This window comes from Danio rerio, chromosome 7 (assembly GCF_052040795.2).
Source record: "Danio rerio strain M-AB ecotype USA chromosome 7, GRCz13ab, whole genome shotgun sequence".
In the NCBI taxonomy this organism is placed as follows: Eukaryota; Metazoa; Chordata; class Actinopteri; order Cypriniformes; family Danionidae; genus Danio; species Danio rerio.
In genome coordinates this window covers 7,914,848-7,933,074 of record NC_141027.1, presented here as the reverse complement: position 1 = coordinate 7,933,074, position 18,227 = coordinate 7,914,848, and the positions used below count along the sequence as shown (strand labels likewise).

General features: G+C 38.7%; 1 protein-coding gene across 1 annotated transcript in view; it reads left to right on the top strand.

Annotated features, from left to right (window-relative positions):
• The first annotated feature begins 3,852 nt into the window (after positions 1-3,852).
• parp142.2 (poly(ADP-ribose) polymerase family member 14-related sequence 2.2) overlaps positions 3,853-18,227 on the top strand; it is a 34,162-nt gene continuing 19,787 nt past the window's right edge. The window contains exons 1-9 of the mRNA XM_087260158.1: positions 3,853-4,729; positions 4,877-5,004; positions 7,089-8,594; positions 9,210-9,440; positions 9,513-9,734; positions 9,820-9,877; positions 14,173-14,319; positions 14,418-14,477; positions 16,320-16,496. Coding sequence (XP_087116284.1) covers positions 4,561-4,729; positions 4,877-5,004; positions 7,089-8,594; positions 9,210-9,440; positions 9,513-9,734; positions 9,820-9,877; positions 14,173-14,319; positions 14,418-14,477; positions 16,320-16,496 — 2,698 coding nt within the window. The 5' untranslated portion in view covers positions 3,853-4,560. The remainder of the gene's footprint in view (positions 4,730-4,876; positions 5,005-7,088; positions 8,595-9,209; positions 9,441-9,512; positions 9,735-9,819; positions 9,878-14,172; positions 14,320-14,417; positions 14,478-16,319; positions 16,497-18,227) is intronic.

Here is an 18,227-nt window from a genome sequence, read left to right as displayed (position 1 = left end):
AAGCAAAAATATAGACTTAATTTAGCCTCAAGCCATTGAACATCTTTTTTTCTCTTCAGTAGAATGTTAAGAACATTTTAAGCTGAATTCATGATACTTGCCTTGGTGATTCATGTAATGAAAGTCAATGATCACCCAATAAACAAACACAAACAAGTCCACTCCATACCTGTGCCTTCTGATGATGATACACTGAGGAGATACACAAAAAAAATTGCTCTCACACACAGCTTATGCTCAACACACTCATCTGCATGTCAAAAATTGCTTGCCCTGGCTATGGATTAAAGCTAATATTACTGTAAATAATGTTCATATTATTGCACAGACCTCAGTGTATCTCTTGGAGCCACATGGATTGATTTGGACTTCTTTCTATGTGTTTACTCATAATCATGAAAACAGGTGACCGTTAAGTTATTCACTCATAATTTGATGATTGACTTATTAAAGAGCACCTATCATGCATTAAAACAGTCATATTTTGGTTTTAAGGATCTCCAAAAACAGCCTGATATGCATGCAAGGTCAAAAAACACTCATTGTCCTATAATATGCATTTATTTTTATCTAATTGACCCTTCGCTCAGCCCCGCCCTCCTTAGTTACGGTTGCTACACCTGTCAAGCTTTCGTGCCTGGCACGGCTTTTACATTGTGTAAGCGTCAGTGTCAGACATTACCAGGGATATAATTAGTCATTTTTGGTGAACAGGTGAAATATCCGAGAAAGCCAGACAAAAAAGCACTGCAGTCTGCATTACAGGGGTATATTTACCACATAATAGGCAACCGGTTAGAAAATAATTTAATCAAAATTAAAGCTAGCTTAGCCTAGCCGCCTCATATGCTAACCATTCAACAGCTTAGTTCATGCTCAGCTTCAGAGGTGAAATTTAAAAATAATCTAGTAATAACCGATTAAACTGTGATTTCTCTATTTTTAGCCAAAAATCCTGATAGATTAATGTTGTGCAATGAAATATAGCCTTACTAACCGATGAGGAAACATGCATGGACAGTGCTTTCACATAGGTAATTCATAGAAAGAACAGCCAAAAGGGGGAAACTGATGGATTTGTGGCAAATATTAGCATCACTGACCTATAACAATGTGCAGTACCTATTACTGTCAGTATGTTTGTGTGCTATTTATGAATCACTGAAAAACAGCTGCTGGTAAAGTACTGTATATTGGTCGCAAGTGCTCAGTTTGTGATCATACCTTTGTTTTGTTCTGTTGATTTGTCATTTCAAATATTTGTAGCTATGAAGTTCAGTAAAGTTAGCAACAAATTCACAGATTCCTATTTTCCGGATCATTAACTCATGTCATTATGACCTATTCGCTATTAGTATGACTAACGTTACTATGGCTAAGGCTTAAACAGAGCAGTGCTCATAATATTGAGCGGGAAAAAGACATAACATGTGAAACATAACCTGCTTTGTGTTTTTGTAGGAAACACAGTTTAGATCTGTTTAGGGTAAGAGGTGTGTGAGTTATTGCCGTCGGTCTATCACTGAATATGTCAGGAATATCAAAACAAAACCAACTTAACTCCGCTCCTTTAGCGCCCCTCACACAGCTTGATCCACGCTGGCATTTCTCCTCTTAAGTTTTTGGCTTTGAAAAGGGAAAAAATTCCACCATCCTGTCCAAACTTTAAGGATACCAGGTATAAGATTATATAATCCATATGCACAGCGCTTTAGTCTGTTTCCCTCGCTCGAAAGATGACAGAGCCCCTGCGCGCAGCTACGGTTGCTAAGCCACAATTGGTGGATGGCGTTTTTTGGGTGTGGCTTAGCGAAGGGTCAATTAACCCAGCGACTCATTTGTTCCAAAACCCCTCCTTAGCACGAATCTAATCTCACTGATTGGTCCGATAATGCAGTCTGTTGCAATTGGTTGACTGCGTTCAGCATGATACAGAGAGAAACGCCCACCACGGCTAATCAACATTTTTGTAGTCAGAGTGCAGAGTGCACTGTGTTGTAAATAAAATAAATAAATGAGTGAAAAGAAGAGAGAACCCAGTCCAGGAGACTCGGAACAAGCAGAATTCCTTTATTGAGACGTGTTGGTTAATCTTCAGTCATACAGCGTCTTTAAGATGTCCATGTGTCTGCAAGAGCCTACTAGAGGTCCGCAGTCTCACACAAGTCCGATTAAGACAAAGATTTCATGGCTATATTGTGTTCTTAGGAGGAGGGGACATGGCTAAACAAAGCATGCAAATTAAGAGTTGGAGTCAGCATGGCATAGGTGTTAAAAAACGGCCCAGCTACTGACCACACAAGTTAATCAACATAGGGTTTCTGTAGCATAAAAGCAACACCCGAAGACAAAGACAGAGTCGTTTAAAGCATTTGCATCACTGGCTTAGCCTGTCGTCAGAGAGATAAAGGTTAAATGTCCATCCTAGCTGGGATGTTAATGAAATTATATAATTAAAAAGCAAAGAATATAACTTTTCAGTTATACGTAGATTATTGTTCATTTGGAATTAGTTGATAGAAATTTATTTTTCTACAACTGTATGTGTGAACCCAATGCTGGATTGCATGAAAAATGCAGTTAAACACCAGCATATTGTTCTTTTCTTAACCATGACACACATTCAGTATTAATCCACACAGCTGCAAAAGCTGAACTATTTTGAAACTTGACCACCACATGTGTGTACACTCTCAGAAATAAAGGTACGTGATCTGTCACTGAGGTGGTACGTTTTCGAAAAGTACAAATTTGTAGCTAAAAGGTCCATTTTAATACCTTAAGGGTACATATTAGTATTATAAAAGTACGAAAGTGTTCCATTTAAAATTTGTAGGTACTAATATAGTATTGATATGGACCTTTTAGGTTCAAATTTGTACCTTTCGAAAAAGGTGCCACCCCAGTGACAAATTGCGTACCTTTATTTCTGAGAAAAGTTGACAATGATCATCAGCGACAAATGGCAGAGAATCATGAGCTCACAAACGCATAAATATATCCGTAAAGAAAGAGAAACATGGCGTTTTCAACATGGTTTTAGATGCGATATGAGAATACAATGTTTTAACCAGATACAGTACAATCAGTGTGGAGCGATTACAAGTAGCAAAACATAAGTAAATACATCATTTGCAAGCTAAAGAAAACAAGGAAGCAACCATTTTAATCGCACTTACTGAAACTTGTGAAATGGAGGAAGAAACTGATCCATGAACTGTATCTCCATAAGCTCTGACAAAGTCCCAAACATCAAAAGTGTTTTCTGATCCTTCATTTAACAAAAGGCTGACGAATCCCCCGTTGCAGGATAAGTTGTTGCATTAATCACCAGAACATTCACTCTTTAATATTCACTTATCTTCAATCATGATCAGTTCCACTAAGGCCGTACTCACACTAGGTACAGTTGCCTCGAACCGGCCCAAAGCACGCTAGTCCCCCCTCCCGTCTCCCCCGAGCGTCTTTAATAATCTACGGCAGTTTGCGATCACTGAACAGTAAGAATGATTAATAAATCCATATGAAACAGTGCCTTAAAAGTCACGTCTCACTTTCAGTTTCGGGCTTTGGCGCGTTTTGCACTCACACACAAGCGTACCGCGCCAAAGCCCAAGTGAACCGCGCTCAGGCACACCTCTTCCAACCGGGCCAGGGCCGGCCAAGTGTACTGTGCTTGAGCATGATTCAGCACACTCACACTTCTTAAACGATCCGGGAAACGGGCCTGGGCACGGTACTGATGGCATAGTGTGAGTAGGCCCTAACAGTGTTTAAAGGGAAAGGCGCATTCATGTTTTACCGGGTCTGGCACAGAATATTTGATATTGTTGCACGTCAATGTGAACAGGCAAAAGATCCAGACAAACTACAAATTATTTGAATGCCTCTTGACTCGAATCTTTTATTAACATATTGATGTTTTTAAAACAAGGAGCACTTTCAGATTTAAACCTCAGCTGGATGTTTTTATTCAGCTGTGTTGCACACTGCATGGAAGGTCATTTTCAAAAACCAATACGAGGGGCTCTTTAAATAAATCACCAAGGACTACAGATTCAGCTAAAAAACCTTCTTTAAAGTTCTATACTGAAGAAAGCAAAGCAATCACCAATGGCCTGAGGGTGAGTAAATTAACTTAACCAGTTTGCTGTTCTGCGGTGAAGGGGTCTTGCATTTTCCTCTTCACAATGCACATTGATTCTCTTAGTTTTAGGCTGAGCAAGTTTGCTGGCCAATCAATAAACAAATATTATTAGTTATTATAAATTAGTTACTAAAACTTACGTTTAAACAACTTGAAGAAACATCTCTCCATTAAACAGCACTTTAGGAAATATTTAAAAAATAAAAATGTCATATATAATTTAATGTACTTAATGTAATATAATAATAATGTATAAGTTTTTGGGGCACTCTTCAAGCCTCACTGCATCAAGAGGAAACTGGAGGAGTGTCTTAGTTAAAACCACAGTCTGTAATACGAGCCAAAGCAAAAGTGAAAGCATGAAAGCCCCTACAGTTTATAATCACATCAAAGCTCAAAACAGCAGCTGAAAGATGGAGAACTACCTGTACGATGTGTTTTTTGAGGCAGATAATCTCTCTGATCTCTCACTTGAACGCATAAAAAGGTACTTTAAAGTAAGGCGTCTATCTGGAGGAGGAGACTGTGAAATCTGCAAAGTGGAGAAAGACATCTACAAGATCAGTTTTGCAAATAAAAAAGGTAAGCATGCTCTATTTATTGAAATTTATTTATTTGTTTATATTTTTTAACTTTGAAACGTGTTGCATCTCACTTAGGCGGACTAAAAAGAACAATAAAATCAAATACATTCATAATCATGATCATTTTTGATTTTTGTATTCACAGACCAGGAAGCAGTGCTAGCCCGAGGAGATCATGTCATCAACACACCTGAAAAAGAGGACATCCGTGTTTCAGTAAGGTGTGACAATAATGCTAAAAGCAGAAAACAATCAAACGCATCTGCTAATCAGGTGAGAACCACAATCATAAAACAAACTGATATTTAGCTTGGATTTATAACTCTGTTTAAATTTGTTTTCTGCTAATATAAGAGGGCAAAACCTGTTTTTCCTGAAGCCAAGACAAAGGCCGACTCCCTACATTCTTGCAAACAATAGCTTGAGAAGTTCTAAGAATTCCCTTGCTTCACAAAAATCTATATATGGGTCTGTTTTTGTGTAATATTGTCAAATTTGTCCTTTAAGAGGTTTACATTTACATTTAGTCATTTAGCAAAGTGTTACCCAACCCTGTTCCTGGAAGCACACCAACAGTACATATTTTGGATGTCTCCCTTATTTGATCCAGGTTCGTTTTAGGTTTTGGAGTCTCTTCTTACGTTCTGATGAGAAGTTGATTCGGATGTGTTTGATTAGGAAAAAGTTGAAAATGTATACTATTGGTGTACCTTCAGGAACAGGGTTGGGAAACACTGAGTTAGCAGACGCATTTGTCCAAGTGTTCATTTGTCCATTTATCTAAGTGACTTAAATTTGAGGAGGCATTCAGCGATTCAACTAGAGGCAATACACACACAAGAAGTGCAACTTTTAGTGCTCAGAGAATTAAGTGCTAGAGTTGGGAATGGGTAGTGTTTTTGTTTTGTTTAATTTTTATTTAGAGAGAAAAAAAATTTTCCTACATGTGGTTTGTCAAACCCACTCACCTCTGTGGAAATCACTTCATAAATCACAAGTTTATTTATGTGAGATGTTGAGTGATGTTAAGAAAGTGTCAGGGGCAATACTGATGCAAGTTAAAATGACAGAAAGATGTCGAGTGTCCCAAGAGCCAGTTTCTGTGCTTGACGATTGGGTTGTCGTAGTCCTAATCTTCAAGCACCACCATTCCGCAATGCACCGGCCCCTTACGGTTCCCCCTGCAGGTGGTGTGCCGGCAGGAGGATGGTCCTACATCACTCCATCAGGTTGAGCATACCGGGATCTAAGAGAAAAAATCCAGCCACCAGGCACTTGCATACAAGCCCCAACCTCAGGCTTGGCTCCAGGGTGGGGCCTCAGCTGCGCCATACCGGGCGACGTCACGATATCTGTTATCCGCAGACAATTTTGTTCTGTTGGCTTTATCAAACATGGTACTTTAGCATGCTCGGGTGAGGTTTGCAGCCAAATATGACGTGGCTGGGATGAGAATCAGCACTTTCAAGTCCAAGGCCATGGTGTTCCACCGGAAAAAGGTGGTTTGCCTTCACCAGGTTGGAGGAAAGTCCTTACCCCAGATGGAGGAGTTCAAGTATCTCGGGGTTTTGTTCACGAGTGAGGGAAGGATGTTAACGTGAGATTGACAGGTGGATTGGTGCAGCAGCAGCAGTAATGTGGTCAATGTACCAGTCCGTTGTGGTAAAGAAGATGCTGAGCTGAAAGGCAAAGCTCTCGATTTACCGGTCAACCTACGTTTCTACTCTCACCTATGGTCATGAGCTTTGGGTCATGACCGAAAGGACAAGATCTCGCATATAAGCAGCTAAAATGAGTTTCCTTTGCAGAGTGGCAGGGTGCACCCTTATAGATCGTGTGAGGATCTCTATCACCCAGGAGAAGCTCGAAGTAGAGCTGCTGCTCCTCCGCATCGATCAAAGTCAGCAGAGGTGGCTCAGGCATCTGTTTCAGATGAGTCCCTAACGCCTACCTAGGGAGGTGTTCCAGGCATGTCCCACCAGTAGGAGGCCTCGGGAAAGACCCAGGACATGCTGGAGGGACTATGCCTCTCGGCAGGTATGGGAACACCTCGGGATCCCCTCGAAGGTGCTGGAGGATGTGTCTGGGGAGAGGGAAGTCTGAGGTTCTCTCCTAAGACTGCTGCCCTTGCAACCCAGCCCAGGAAAAAGCGGATGAAAATGAATGAATGAATAATGGAATAAATTAATGAATGAATGAATGAAAGGAGTGTTTTCTACAGGGGGTTTGTCAAGCCCACTCATTTGTGTGAGGCACACTCAGAATTGCATAATGTTCTTATGCTTGTCTTTTGACTGGTTTTGGCCTGTTGGGAGTTTATTTAATGGTGTAATGGTGTAATTTGTTTATTCTTTTAGAAATCTGCAAGCTCTAAAGGTGTGGAGAAGCTGTTTAAACTGGACCAATATCTTCTACGATTCCTCAGTGACTGTAAAAAGCCGTATTCAGAGTTGGAGAAACTCCTCTCAGCTCTTTCTAGCACCTTTGAGATCAACATTGAGACCGAAGAGTTGGTGGTGTTGAGGGACCCAGCAGGTGAAGATGCTTCTTCACTAAAAGAATGGGAACTTGGTGTGGACCAAGTGATTGAGAACCTAAAGATTCACAATAGTATCCACTTTGAGTTTGAAAGAGACAAATATGCAATTCTAGAAGAAAACTATTTCCTCCAAAATGAGGACTTAAAAATCTATTTTGAACAAGGCTCATGTGTGGCTGTGGTGGTCGGAGAACGAAATCAAGTGGACAAGATTTTGAAATTCACAAGCGACCTGCAGGAAAAACACCAGGTCAAAGATGAATGTCAAATCTCAGAGAAACGATTTGCCCTTATTAAAGAGCAGTTTGAGTCATACATAAACTCGGATTTACCTGCACTTCAGATTGCACCAAAGCGAGCAGGTGTAATCCTTTTGAAGGGTCCAGAGAAAGATGTCCAAGAAGGAAAAGAGAAGCTTGCAAAGTTGGCACAAGGGATCCAAGAGAAGAAGATCCCATCAAACACTGCCCTTATGAACTTCTTGGATTCAAGCGATGGTATAAAACACTTCCAGAGAAGATTTCAGCAGAGCCTCTGCAGCCCAGTAATGCTCGAGACTTCAGGATCAGATCTGCTTCTGTTGAGTTTGTCAGATGAAGCACTTCAGGAGGCGGCCAGAGTCATTAAGAGAGACCTGAGCTTAGAGATTATACATTTGGAAAACACTCAGAAGTCATCAGCGTTTACTGCGCTAAAGGAAGAGTTGAGTAAAGCGGTCAAGCAGGCCAATCGTGAAAGTGTAAAAGTGGAGCTTAAATACCAGAATGAGTCAAGCTCTGATGCCAAAGTGCAACTGGTCGGCTTCACTACTGAAGTTAATGAGCTGAAGAACATGTTACTTGAATATAAAAGAAATCATCAGATGCATGAAGTCCGCCTGGCACTTCAATTCCCAGAGATGGCAAAGCATTTCTCTGAGATCATGTCAATGGCTGGTGTCAAGAAGAACAGTGTGAAAATAAAGCCAACATGTTCATCTTCCCCATGCATCCACCTTAAAGGACCTCGCTGTGCAGTTGAGAGTTTAAAGGAAACCCTTGATTCATATCTCTGCAGTCTTGTGACTAAAAGATTTGAGGTGAAAGGACCTGGAGTTCAACCGTTTTTTCAAGGTGATGGTGCAGAGACACTGAAATTAGTGAAGAATTCTTATATGGTTGGGATTCTGCCCATCAATGATGAGCAACCAAGATATCAAGTGCCCAGTTACTCAACCAGCTTGAGTATTCTAGGCTCAGCATCTGCTCCATCAACCCATCAGTCTCCCGACTATGAGAATATAATACACATTAAAGTTGTGGTTGGAAGTCTTGAGCAACAAAAGGTATGTCTGATAAATTTCTCCATTTCAGAAGATCCATATTTTAACATACTTAATAACCCCTCACCACTTAGAAAAAACCAAAGTTGCTTGGTTGATTTATATACATTATGTACAGCAATTTGCAATAAGTGTAAATTTTAAATAAATTCTAGATACTTTTTAAGAATGTGCTAAATGTTTATTTCCATTAAATATTTGATCAGTCCTTCGCTTTTCTCTAATCTATGGTGAGAATGAAAACTGCAGACAGTCTTAAGGCCTTTGCACACCGAGACGTTTTTTGCTCGCGTTTTCCATCGACGACTATGCCTCGTGACTAAATAAAGGACGTCAATGTGATCGTGCACACCAGAAGCTTAAAGTTGTGTTGCGTCATCTAATGTCAAGGAGTGATTTTGCATACTCTTCTGCTTGCCGCCAGTGAAAATCGCTTGGGTTTGAATCCGGAAAAACGTCTCGTAGAACGCTGACAATAAACGCAAATGAAAAGCGTCCCGGTGTGTACGAGCCTTGACTGAAAATAAGATCCAATTTCTGGACCGCTGTAATTCATGCTTTAAAAACCACACAAAATAACGTAATTAATTTGTGATTTCTTTTTCATCATGAATACAGGCTGATGTGTTTGTTGTGCCAATGGTCCAAGCTAACATGACCTCAACCATGATTGGATCATCTCTGTTCAAAAAAGCAGGACAGCAGCTTCAAACTAACTTCAACACTGCGAAGGGTTGTCGAACTCTTACACCTGGAGACGTGCTCATAGTGGATGCCACACCAGGGTTGGGATGCTCAAAGGTGTTCTTCATCGAATGTGCACCAAAGGGGAAAAAACTAACTGAAAAAGTAAGAGGAGAAAACCTGAACAGAGGGTGTTTTATAGTATTGATTTGATATATATATATATTTTTGTTATAGGTACTTCGCTGTGCGCTTGTCTGTGTTTTTACACTATGTGAGCAGAATTCTTTTGGTTCAGTTGCACTGCCGGTTATTGGACCTGGAGAAGTGTTGTCCATACCAGTCAAAGATTCTGTTAATATCCTTACTCAGGAGATCTGTAAATTTTTATCTCAGCCCACTGTTTTCCTACACACCATCTATATCCCAATAATGCCTAATTACTCCCATTCTGAAGAGGTAAGCAATCAGTGTATTGCACGCTCTTCATACAATGAATTTTAGTAATGGTGGTTTCTAACTCTACTTTGAAAATCTTTTTCAGATGTTCCAGACAGTTCTTGGAAATCTGAGTACAAAAATGGTGAACAAAAAAGGACAAGGTAAGAGATTTAAAGGAACGCTATTTTTTTATTATTATTATTATTATTTTTAAAGGCTCATTTTCTAAGTTTCCTAGAGTTAAGCAGTTGACTTGCACCCTTTTAAGCCATTCTTGTTCTGGTGGGTCACTATTAGCTTTCTAAAAGTTTCTTTTTTTACTTCAACATTGCTAGAACTATACAGCTATATGGCTCTGAAAAAATCTAAATTACACAGAGTATAAGAATGGGCTACTTCAGAAGGCACTTGAAAACGAAAGAGATACGCTGTTGAACTCCATTAGAAAACACAACTGGTTTAGCATGATTTAATGTGTTCAGGCAATCAACAAAAAAGGACAAGGAAAGAAATTTAAAAAGGAACACTCCACCATTTTTTGAAAGAAGCTAATTTTGCAAGTCTCATATGGCTCATTTCTACCGACTGGTACAGTACGGTACGGGTCGGTACGGCTCACCTTTATCAAGCTTGCGTTTCCACTGCTAAAAGGGTACCAATGCAAACATCTCATATGTGTCTTTAATCTCCAGCAGCACATGTAGCCTCTGTTAGAGAGTCATTCCATCATTCAGAGTTCATATTAGTCCAAAAGGTGATGATAATAGTTAAACATGGCAGTTTGTTCATGTTTGCTGAAGAAATAATGTGCTCTTTTTTTTAGGCTTCTCCTTTGTTTTTTCGCGCTTCACTGTCGATTTTGTCTGACAGGATCGGGTTTCAAAAGCACCTCAATAATCAAGCGCATGTTATTATCATCAGCTCAAGAAGTTTGTTATTTCAAATATAGAAGCAAGAAAGCTAAACCGCTCGCGCTTCAGACTGGCTCGTAAAAAACTACGGAGCACAGGGTAAAATCTGCTCTTCTTTTTGGCTTTGTGGCTGTTCATCAAGACAACAACAAGGTTTGTTTGAGCCTGGGTCAACCATGGCTTATTATTATATGTATATATAATTACGCTGTGATCTCTCGGCTGTGAATTAAAACATGGCAGCTCCTTTGTTTTTATTCTGGCTTGTTGCATGAGCGAATGACGTATCTCTGTAAAAGAAATAGCGTTCAGCTGCGCGTCTAGCTCCGCCTTTTGGTACCCTTTCTCAAGTGTGGTACCCTTTCGAAAGGGTGCCAAAAAAGTGGTTCGGTTCGGTACACCTTTTGACAGTGGAAATTGCCATAAAAGCGTACCGAACCGTACCGTACCACTCAGTGGCAACAGGCCAACAGAGTTAAGCAGTTGACTTGAACAATTTTTGAGACAATTCAGATGATTTCTTGAACTAGCGGGTCACTATAAGCCTCACTTTGCATAATTTTTTTGTATCTGAAAAGTGAAAGTTTTCTAGATCAATATTGCTAGGAACTATACTCTCATTCTGGCTCTATGAACATCAAATCTATATTACGCTCTGTATGAGAATGGGCTACTTAAGAGGGGAGGTTTTAGCATGATTTGACATGTTCAGTCAACAAACCAACCAATTCCATTCAAAGAATTACAGTTGATAATAATTTGCTTAATTTTCCTTTGGCTTAGTCCCTTTATTTATCAGGGGTTGCCACAGCAAAATGAATTGCCAACTATTCCAGCATGTATTTTATGCAACGGATATGCTTCCAGCTGCAACCCAGTACTGGGAAACATTCATACACACTCATTCACAAATGTACACTACAGCCAATTTAGCGTACCCAATTCCCCTATAGCGCATGTCTTTAACTCTGGGGGAAACCCGAGCACCCAGTGCAAACCTACACCAACATGGGGTGTTTCTGATTGGCTAATTGACAACATTTGAGTTAATTGGAGGCACAACTGTTGAATAGCATTTAAGGAAAACCTCAAACACACTGCTTCCTTTTATGACAACATGGGGAAATCAACAAAAAAAAACCCAGATTACAATTTGCTAAAAAGAATCGTTTTTAGAGACATGTCCTGTGGTCTGATTGAACTAAGACTGAACTGTTTGGCCATAATGCCCAGTGTTACATTTGGAGGACAAAGGAGAAAGCTTATAAGCCTAGGAACACCATCCCAACTGTGAAGTATAGGGGCAGCAGCATCATGTTTTGCTTCAGGAGACACTGATTTACTTCAAAGCATAGATGGTATCATGAAGAAGGATGTAGAAATACTGAAGCAACATCTCAAGACATCAGCCAGGAAGTTAAAACTTGGCCACAAATTGGTCTTCCAGACAGACCATGACCCTAAGCACACTGCCAAATTAGTTCAAATGTGCTTTAAGGACAACAGAGTGAATGTTTTTTTTTGCCATCACAAAGCCCTCATCTCAATCCTTTAGAAAATTTGTGGGCAGAGTTGAAAAAGCTTGTGCGAGCAAGACAGCCAACAAATCTGACTCAGGGCCTACTCACACTATGCCATCCGTACCGTGCTCAGGCCCGTTTCTCGGATCGTTTGAGAAGTGTGAGTGCACTGAATCGCGCTCAAGCACGGTTCACTTGGCCGGCCCTGGCCCAGATGGAAGAGGTGAGCCTGTGCGCGGTTCACTTGGGCTTTGGCGTGGTACGCTTGTGTGTGAGTGCAAAACGCACCAAAGCCCGAAACTGAAAGCGAGACGTGACTTTTAAGGGACGGTTTCATATTGATTTATTAATCATTCTTACTGTTCAGTAAACGCAAACTGCCGTAGATTATTAAAGACGCAAACCCCTCACTGCACGACAGCTGCGCACCTTCAGCAGACCTGCAGCACGAGAGCATGTTGATTATGAGCGCCAAAAGCGGATCTGTTCGACGAAATATCTGACTGCGTGTCACCGCATCCCTAAGGACTGTTTGGCGAAATATTTGACTGCCTGTCACTGCATAGCAAACGACTGAAACGATATAACTAGAGAAATCTCCACTGTGCTGCTGAGTGAGAGCGCTTCTCACTGAACAGCGCAGCAGCGATGACGTAAACGTGCCGAGGCCCAATTGTGGTGTGAGTGCGGGCCGTCCGGGGGAGACGAGAGGGGGGACAAGCGTGCTTTGGCCCAGTTCGAGGCAACTGTACCTAGAGTGAGTACGGCCTCAGTTACACCAATTCTGTCAGGAGGAATGGGCTAAAATTCCTTCAAACTATTGTGAGAAGCTTGTAGAAGGATATCTAAAAAAGTAAACATTTAGTATGATTTATCATCAGACATATTTTTTAGACGTTTATGTTCCTTTTTTTAGAGTGTATGCAAACTTCTGGATTCAACTGTATATATATATATATATATATATATATATATATATATATATATATATATATATATATATATATATTTATATATATATATATATATATATATATATATATATATATATATATATATATATATATATATATATATATATATATATATATATATATATATATATATATATATATATATAACAACAAACAACAAACAAACAAATTAAATAAGCTCATAAAAAGGGCAGGTTCTGTTGTGGGGTGTGCACTATCTACCATAGAAGAGATTGCACAGGATCGAATGCTGGACAAATTTGTTACATATAATGAACCACGATAGTCATCCCCTTTTTGATACAGTCCAAGCGTGTGCAAGCTCTTTTAATACAAGATTAATTCAACCCCGGTGCTACAGAGAAAGATACAGGAAGTCTTTTTTACCAACAGTGATCAAATTGTATAACCAAAGTCATACCAGATGAATTGTGCTGAACTTGAATTAGATATTGGATATGTACAAGTGTTTACTCGTTGTTTTTGGAACCAAGGTGTGCTGTATGAAATGTAATCTTATTATTGTTTTTATATGTATGTAACTTATTTATCTATTTTTAGTATGGAGAGCTCTGCTGTGACATGTGAATTTCCCTCCGGGGATTAATAAAGTTAAACTAACTAACTAACTAATATATATATATATATATATATATATATATATATATATATATATATATATATATATATATATATATATATATATATATATATATATATATATAATTTTTGTTTTATTTATTTATTTATTTTAATGGTTCAAGCCAACTGTTTAACTCTAGGAGACTTGCAAAATGAGACTTAAAAAAAGAAAGGTGTAGTGTTAGAGCTATTAGAGTTGTGTTCAATAAGCATTGCTATTTGGACATCCTAATCAAAAACAATGCATTCCAAAATGTAAATTAGTAGACAATTAAATTAGTAGCTATTGCACGAGTACAGATAATAATTAATATGAAAATTCACAAATTGGCAGCATCTTAAGTCCTTACAACAAGCCTGACAAAAAAAAAATGTTTTTATATCTGCACATCTTCCTCTGTCATCACAGCTCTGTTTCACTCACTGACCTCTGACCTTGATGAGATCACCATGGCAGTGAATGGGATCCAACTCCACCTAGTGTTTGGTGACATCACTAATGAGACGACTGATGCCATCGTAAACACCACAGACTTTAAAGACTTCCAGACAAACGGTACTCACGCAAACTTCTTAATACAATAACCCAAAAACGTCTCAATATTTGGAATTGTTTAGACAAGTAGAACTGGTTTGTTTTTGGCTTATTAACAGGAGTGTGTAAGGACATCCTCACTAAAGCAGGACCTCGTGTTCAGGGTCAGCTGAAAGGAGGTAAGAAAATAAATAAACCATCATCTCTTTTAGAATTTTTTTATTGATTTATTATGTGTACAATAAGAGTTTTTGGGGCAGTATGGAAAACGCAAATAAAAAAAAGAAAGAAGTGACTTCTAAATTTACTTTGACTTGTATTTCATTGCAGATAATGTGAAAAAAATTATTCAACTTGTTTTGAATATTAATATACTATTTATATATAACTTAAATTATGAACTAAATTAACTTAAAGTAAAGTAACATTTACTTAAATTATGAACTAATTTGTAAATGTACATCATTTCTTGTCATTCAGACCTGCAACATATTTTTAAAAAAATGGGACAGGAGTAATTTAGGGCTGGTAATCAGGTAAATTAGTTGATGTGATTTGAAACAGGTGGTGTCAACAGGTGATTGTAATTATGATTTGGTCAAAAGCAGCATCCAAGAAAGGTCTAGTCCTTTAGGAGCAAAGATGGGCAGAGAATCGCCAGTTTAACAGCAAAAACACGAGAAAATTCTTAAAATGTTTAAAAACAAAGTTACTTATAGAAAGACATGAAGACTTTTGCATATTTCACCTTCAAGTGTGAAGAACATCATTAAACACCTCAAGAAATCTGAAGAAATGTTAGTCTGTAAACGACAAAGAACGCAAGCCTAAGCTGAACAACTATGATCTTTGATCCCTCAGTTGGCACTGCATCAAGAATCCTCATTCATCTATAAGGGATATCACCACATGGGCTTAAGACTACTTTGGCAAACCTTTGTCAAGTACCACAATATGTAGTTACATCCACAAATGCCAGCTAAAACTGTACTGTGCCAAAAAGAAGCCCTATGTTAACAGTGTCCAGAAGCGTTGTCGTACTGTGGTCGGATGAATAGGCATTTCAGGGTATTTTTAGGAGAAATTGATGCCGTGTGCTCCAGAATAAATTAGAAAAGGATCATCCAGACTGTTACCATCGACAAGTCCAAAAGCCAGGGTCTGTCATGGTCTGGGGTTGTGTCAGTGCCCTTGGCAAAGGTAACTTGTACCTTTGTGATGGAACAGTTAATGCTGAAAGTACATACCTGTAGAGATTTTGGAGCACAATATGCTGCCTTCTTTTCCAGGGCCCCACATAAATATTTGAAACAAGACAATGCTAAACCACATTCTGCACACATTTCAGTCCTGGCTGGGGAAGAAGAAGATTCAGGTACTTGACTGGCCTGCCTGCAGTCCCAACCTGTCTCCAATAGACATTGTGGCTCATTTTAAAGTGCAAAATGTGACAACGAACTTACTGTTGCCCACCTTAAGACTTCTTTACAGGAAGAAAGGGCTAAAATGACACCTAAAACACTTCATCACTTGGGGTCTTCAGTCCTTAAATGGCTTTTAAAAGTAATGGCAACATTACAGAGTGGTAAATGCTTTACTGTTCCAACTGTTTTAAAATGTTGCAAGAACCAAAAATGAAATGTTTTTTTTTTAAAGACAATGTGATGAGGAACATATTGAATAACGTTTGTTGTATTGTCTGCAGTGAAATATAAGTTTTCCATACTGTCCTAACTTTTTCTGATTTGGGGTTGTGCATATATGCTTATTTAAATTGAGTGGAAACAACACTTTTCTTGATATTTTTTAGGGACAACATAATTGTTTTATGTTTAGTCTATTTGAATATGTTACGTTAAGTTAATCGCTTTGTGGTGGGAGAACATGCATTTTACATGATGTACATGTGTGTGACATGCAACTATGTGATTTAATCTTAAAATAAAATCATCTTTATAAACATAAAAAACAAAAATTATATAAGCGCAATTCTAAACCTATCCGTAATTTATGTATTTCAGCTCAACCCGCAAGTGGAAAGATCTTTACGACCCCACCAGGAGGCTTCCCATGTAAGACCATCATGCATGTTTGTGGAGAGAGAAGCCCCAGCGTCATCAAGACCTTAGCAAAAGAAATAGTGGTTCAGTGTGAGAGCGGCCAGTACCAGTCTGTGGCCATTCCTGCTATCTGTGCTGGTCAGTACTGTAGTTTCATTTGCACTTCATGCAGTTGCCATTTTCTGTTTTACTCAGAAATAGAAATAGGCTTGCAAATATAATTTATAGGGAACCTATTAGGTAAAATCACTTTTATGTGTTGTGTGGCAACAGTCTATATATAACCAGCTTCTAGTGGTAAAAATGTATTCGTTTGATTTTATTATAATCACGCTTGATATAAACAGTCTGCAGAAACACTTTGACATCCTCTCTTTGTGCATGTCATCAGAGGGGAAAAGCCCCGCCCACTAGTGACCATCTCTCCCTCATTAGAATATAGAACACGTCTTGTTTTTGAATCTGCCACTATGCTGACACACAGGCATTTGTAGCCCCGCCCTCTTTTGAAAAGAGCACAATCTCATTTAAATTTAAAGCGACAGTCACCAAAACGGCAGAATTTGGATCAAAGCCTGAAAGGGTCAGTTTCTAAGAGTTATAAAACATGATCGGTGGGGTTTTTTGAGCTGAAACTTCACACACACTCTCTAGGGACATTAGAGACTTACTCTACATTTACATTTAGTCATTTAGCAGACGCTTTTATCCAAAGCGACTTACAAATGAGGTAAGTCTACATCTTGTAAGATTTGCACTTTGATCTGTATTTTGCACTGTCTGGAGCCAGCACCTAAGCTTTTTACTCATCATAGCACACGTGCTGCTGCTGATGTGACAATAAAAGTGATTTGATTTGATTTGATTTAAAAAGGGCATAATAGGTCCCCTTTAGGAGCCAAAAATTGTCTTTCAAGATTTTGTCTTGCATGAAGTGATGACATTTGTGATAAAAGTGCAACATGCATTATTACAGTAAGTATAGTCTTCTAAATTGATTGACACTTGGCTATTTTGTGTCATTGTTTATTTGAATAACCATCATTGTAATTTGTATATCTAGAAATCTGTTGTTAAGTTAATGGATTTGTAGATAATTAATATTAAAATAATGTCTCCACCTTGGATGCATTGGGTTTTGTCCTGGTTAGATGTGGTTGCAATAGGGCTGGGGCATAAAACTGGTATTGATATTTATTGATCGAACATCATTGTCAATATTGATAAAAAAAAGTTTCTGTATAAAGTTTTGCTATGAAGCGCTAATTTTGCTGCTGAGCGTGTGCCTTGGAAGCAGTGCCAATAAGCTTAGGGGTTAAGTTTGTCATTTCCAATGAAGGCGTCTTGCACGACTCCAAATTGTGTCGTTTTGCACTACCAGCCGCACCTAGTTAAAAACATCTCAACTTTTCAGAATGCCGCAAACATACTGAGATTCATGCACGTAGAACTTATCAATCTGCTTCACACTTTGTATGGAATATACTAGGGATGTAACGGTATCAGAATTTCACGGTATGGTAATACCTCTGTATGAATGTCACGGTACGGTATTTATTGAATCATTTACAGGAAAAAACAAAACTTATGAAAATACTCCAAAAAAGTGCCAAAAGTGTCAATGACATACAAATTAGCCATCTATCTGTAAGCTTTGAAACAGGAACTTCAATTTTAATAACAAAAAAATATTAAACCATGTAAAAAAAATAAAGTTTCAATTTAGTATTGTTGAAAACTCATCACATTCAACATTTAATCACTCACTCACTTAGATAGAGATGGGTTTAAAGGAAAATTATCATATAAATATAATCTGGTAAAAGCTGGTATCTCTGGGCATTTACAATGTCCCCTGCAACAGAAAAA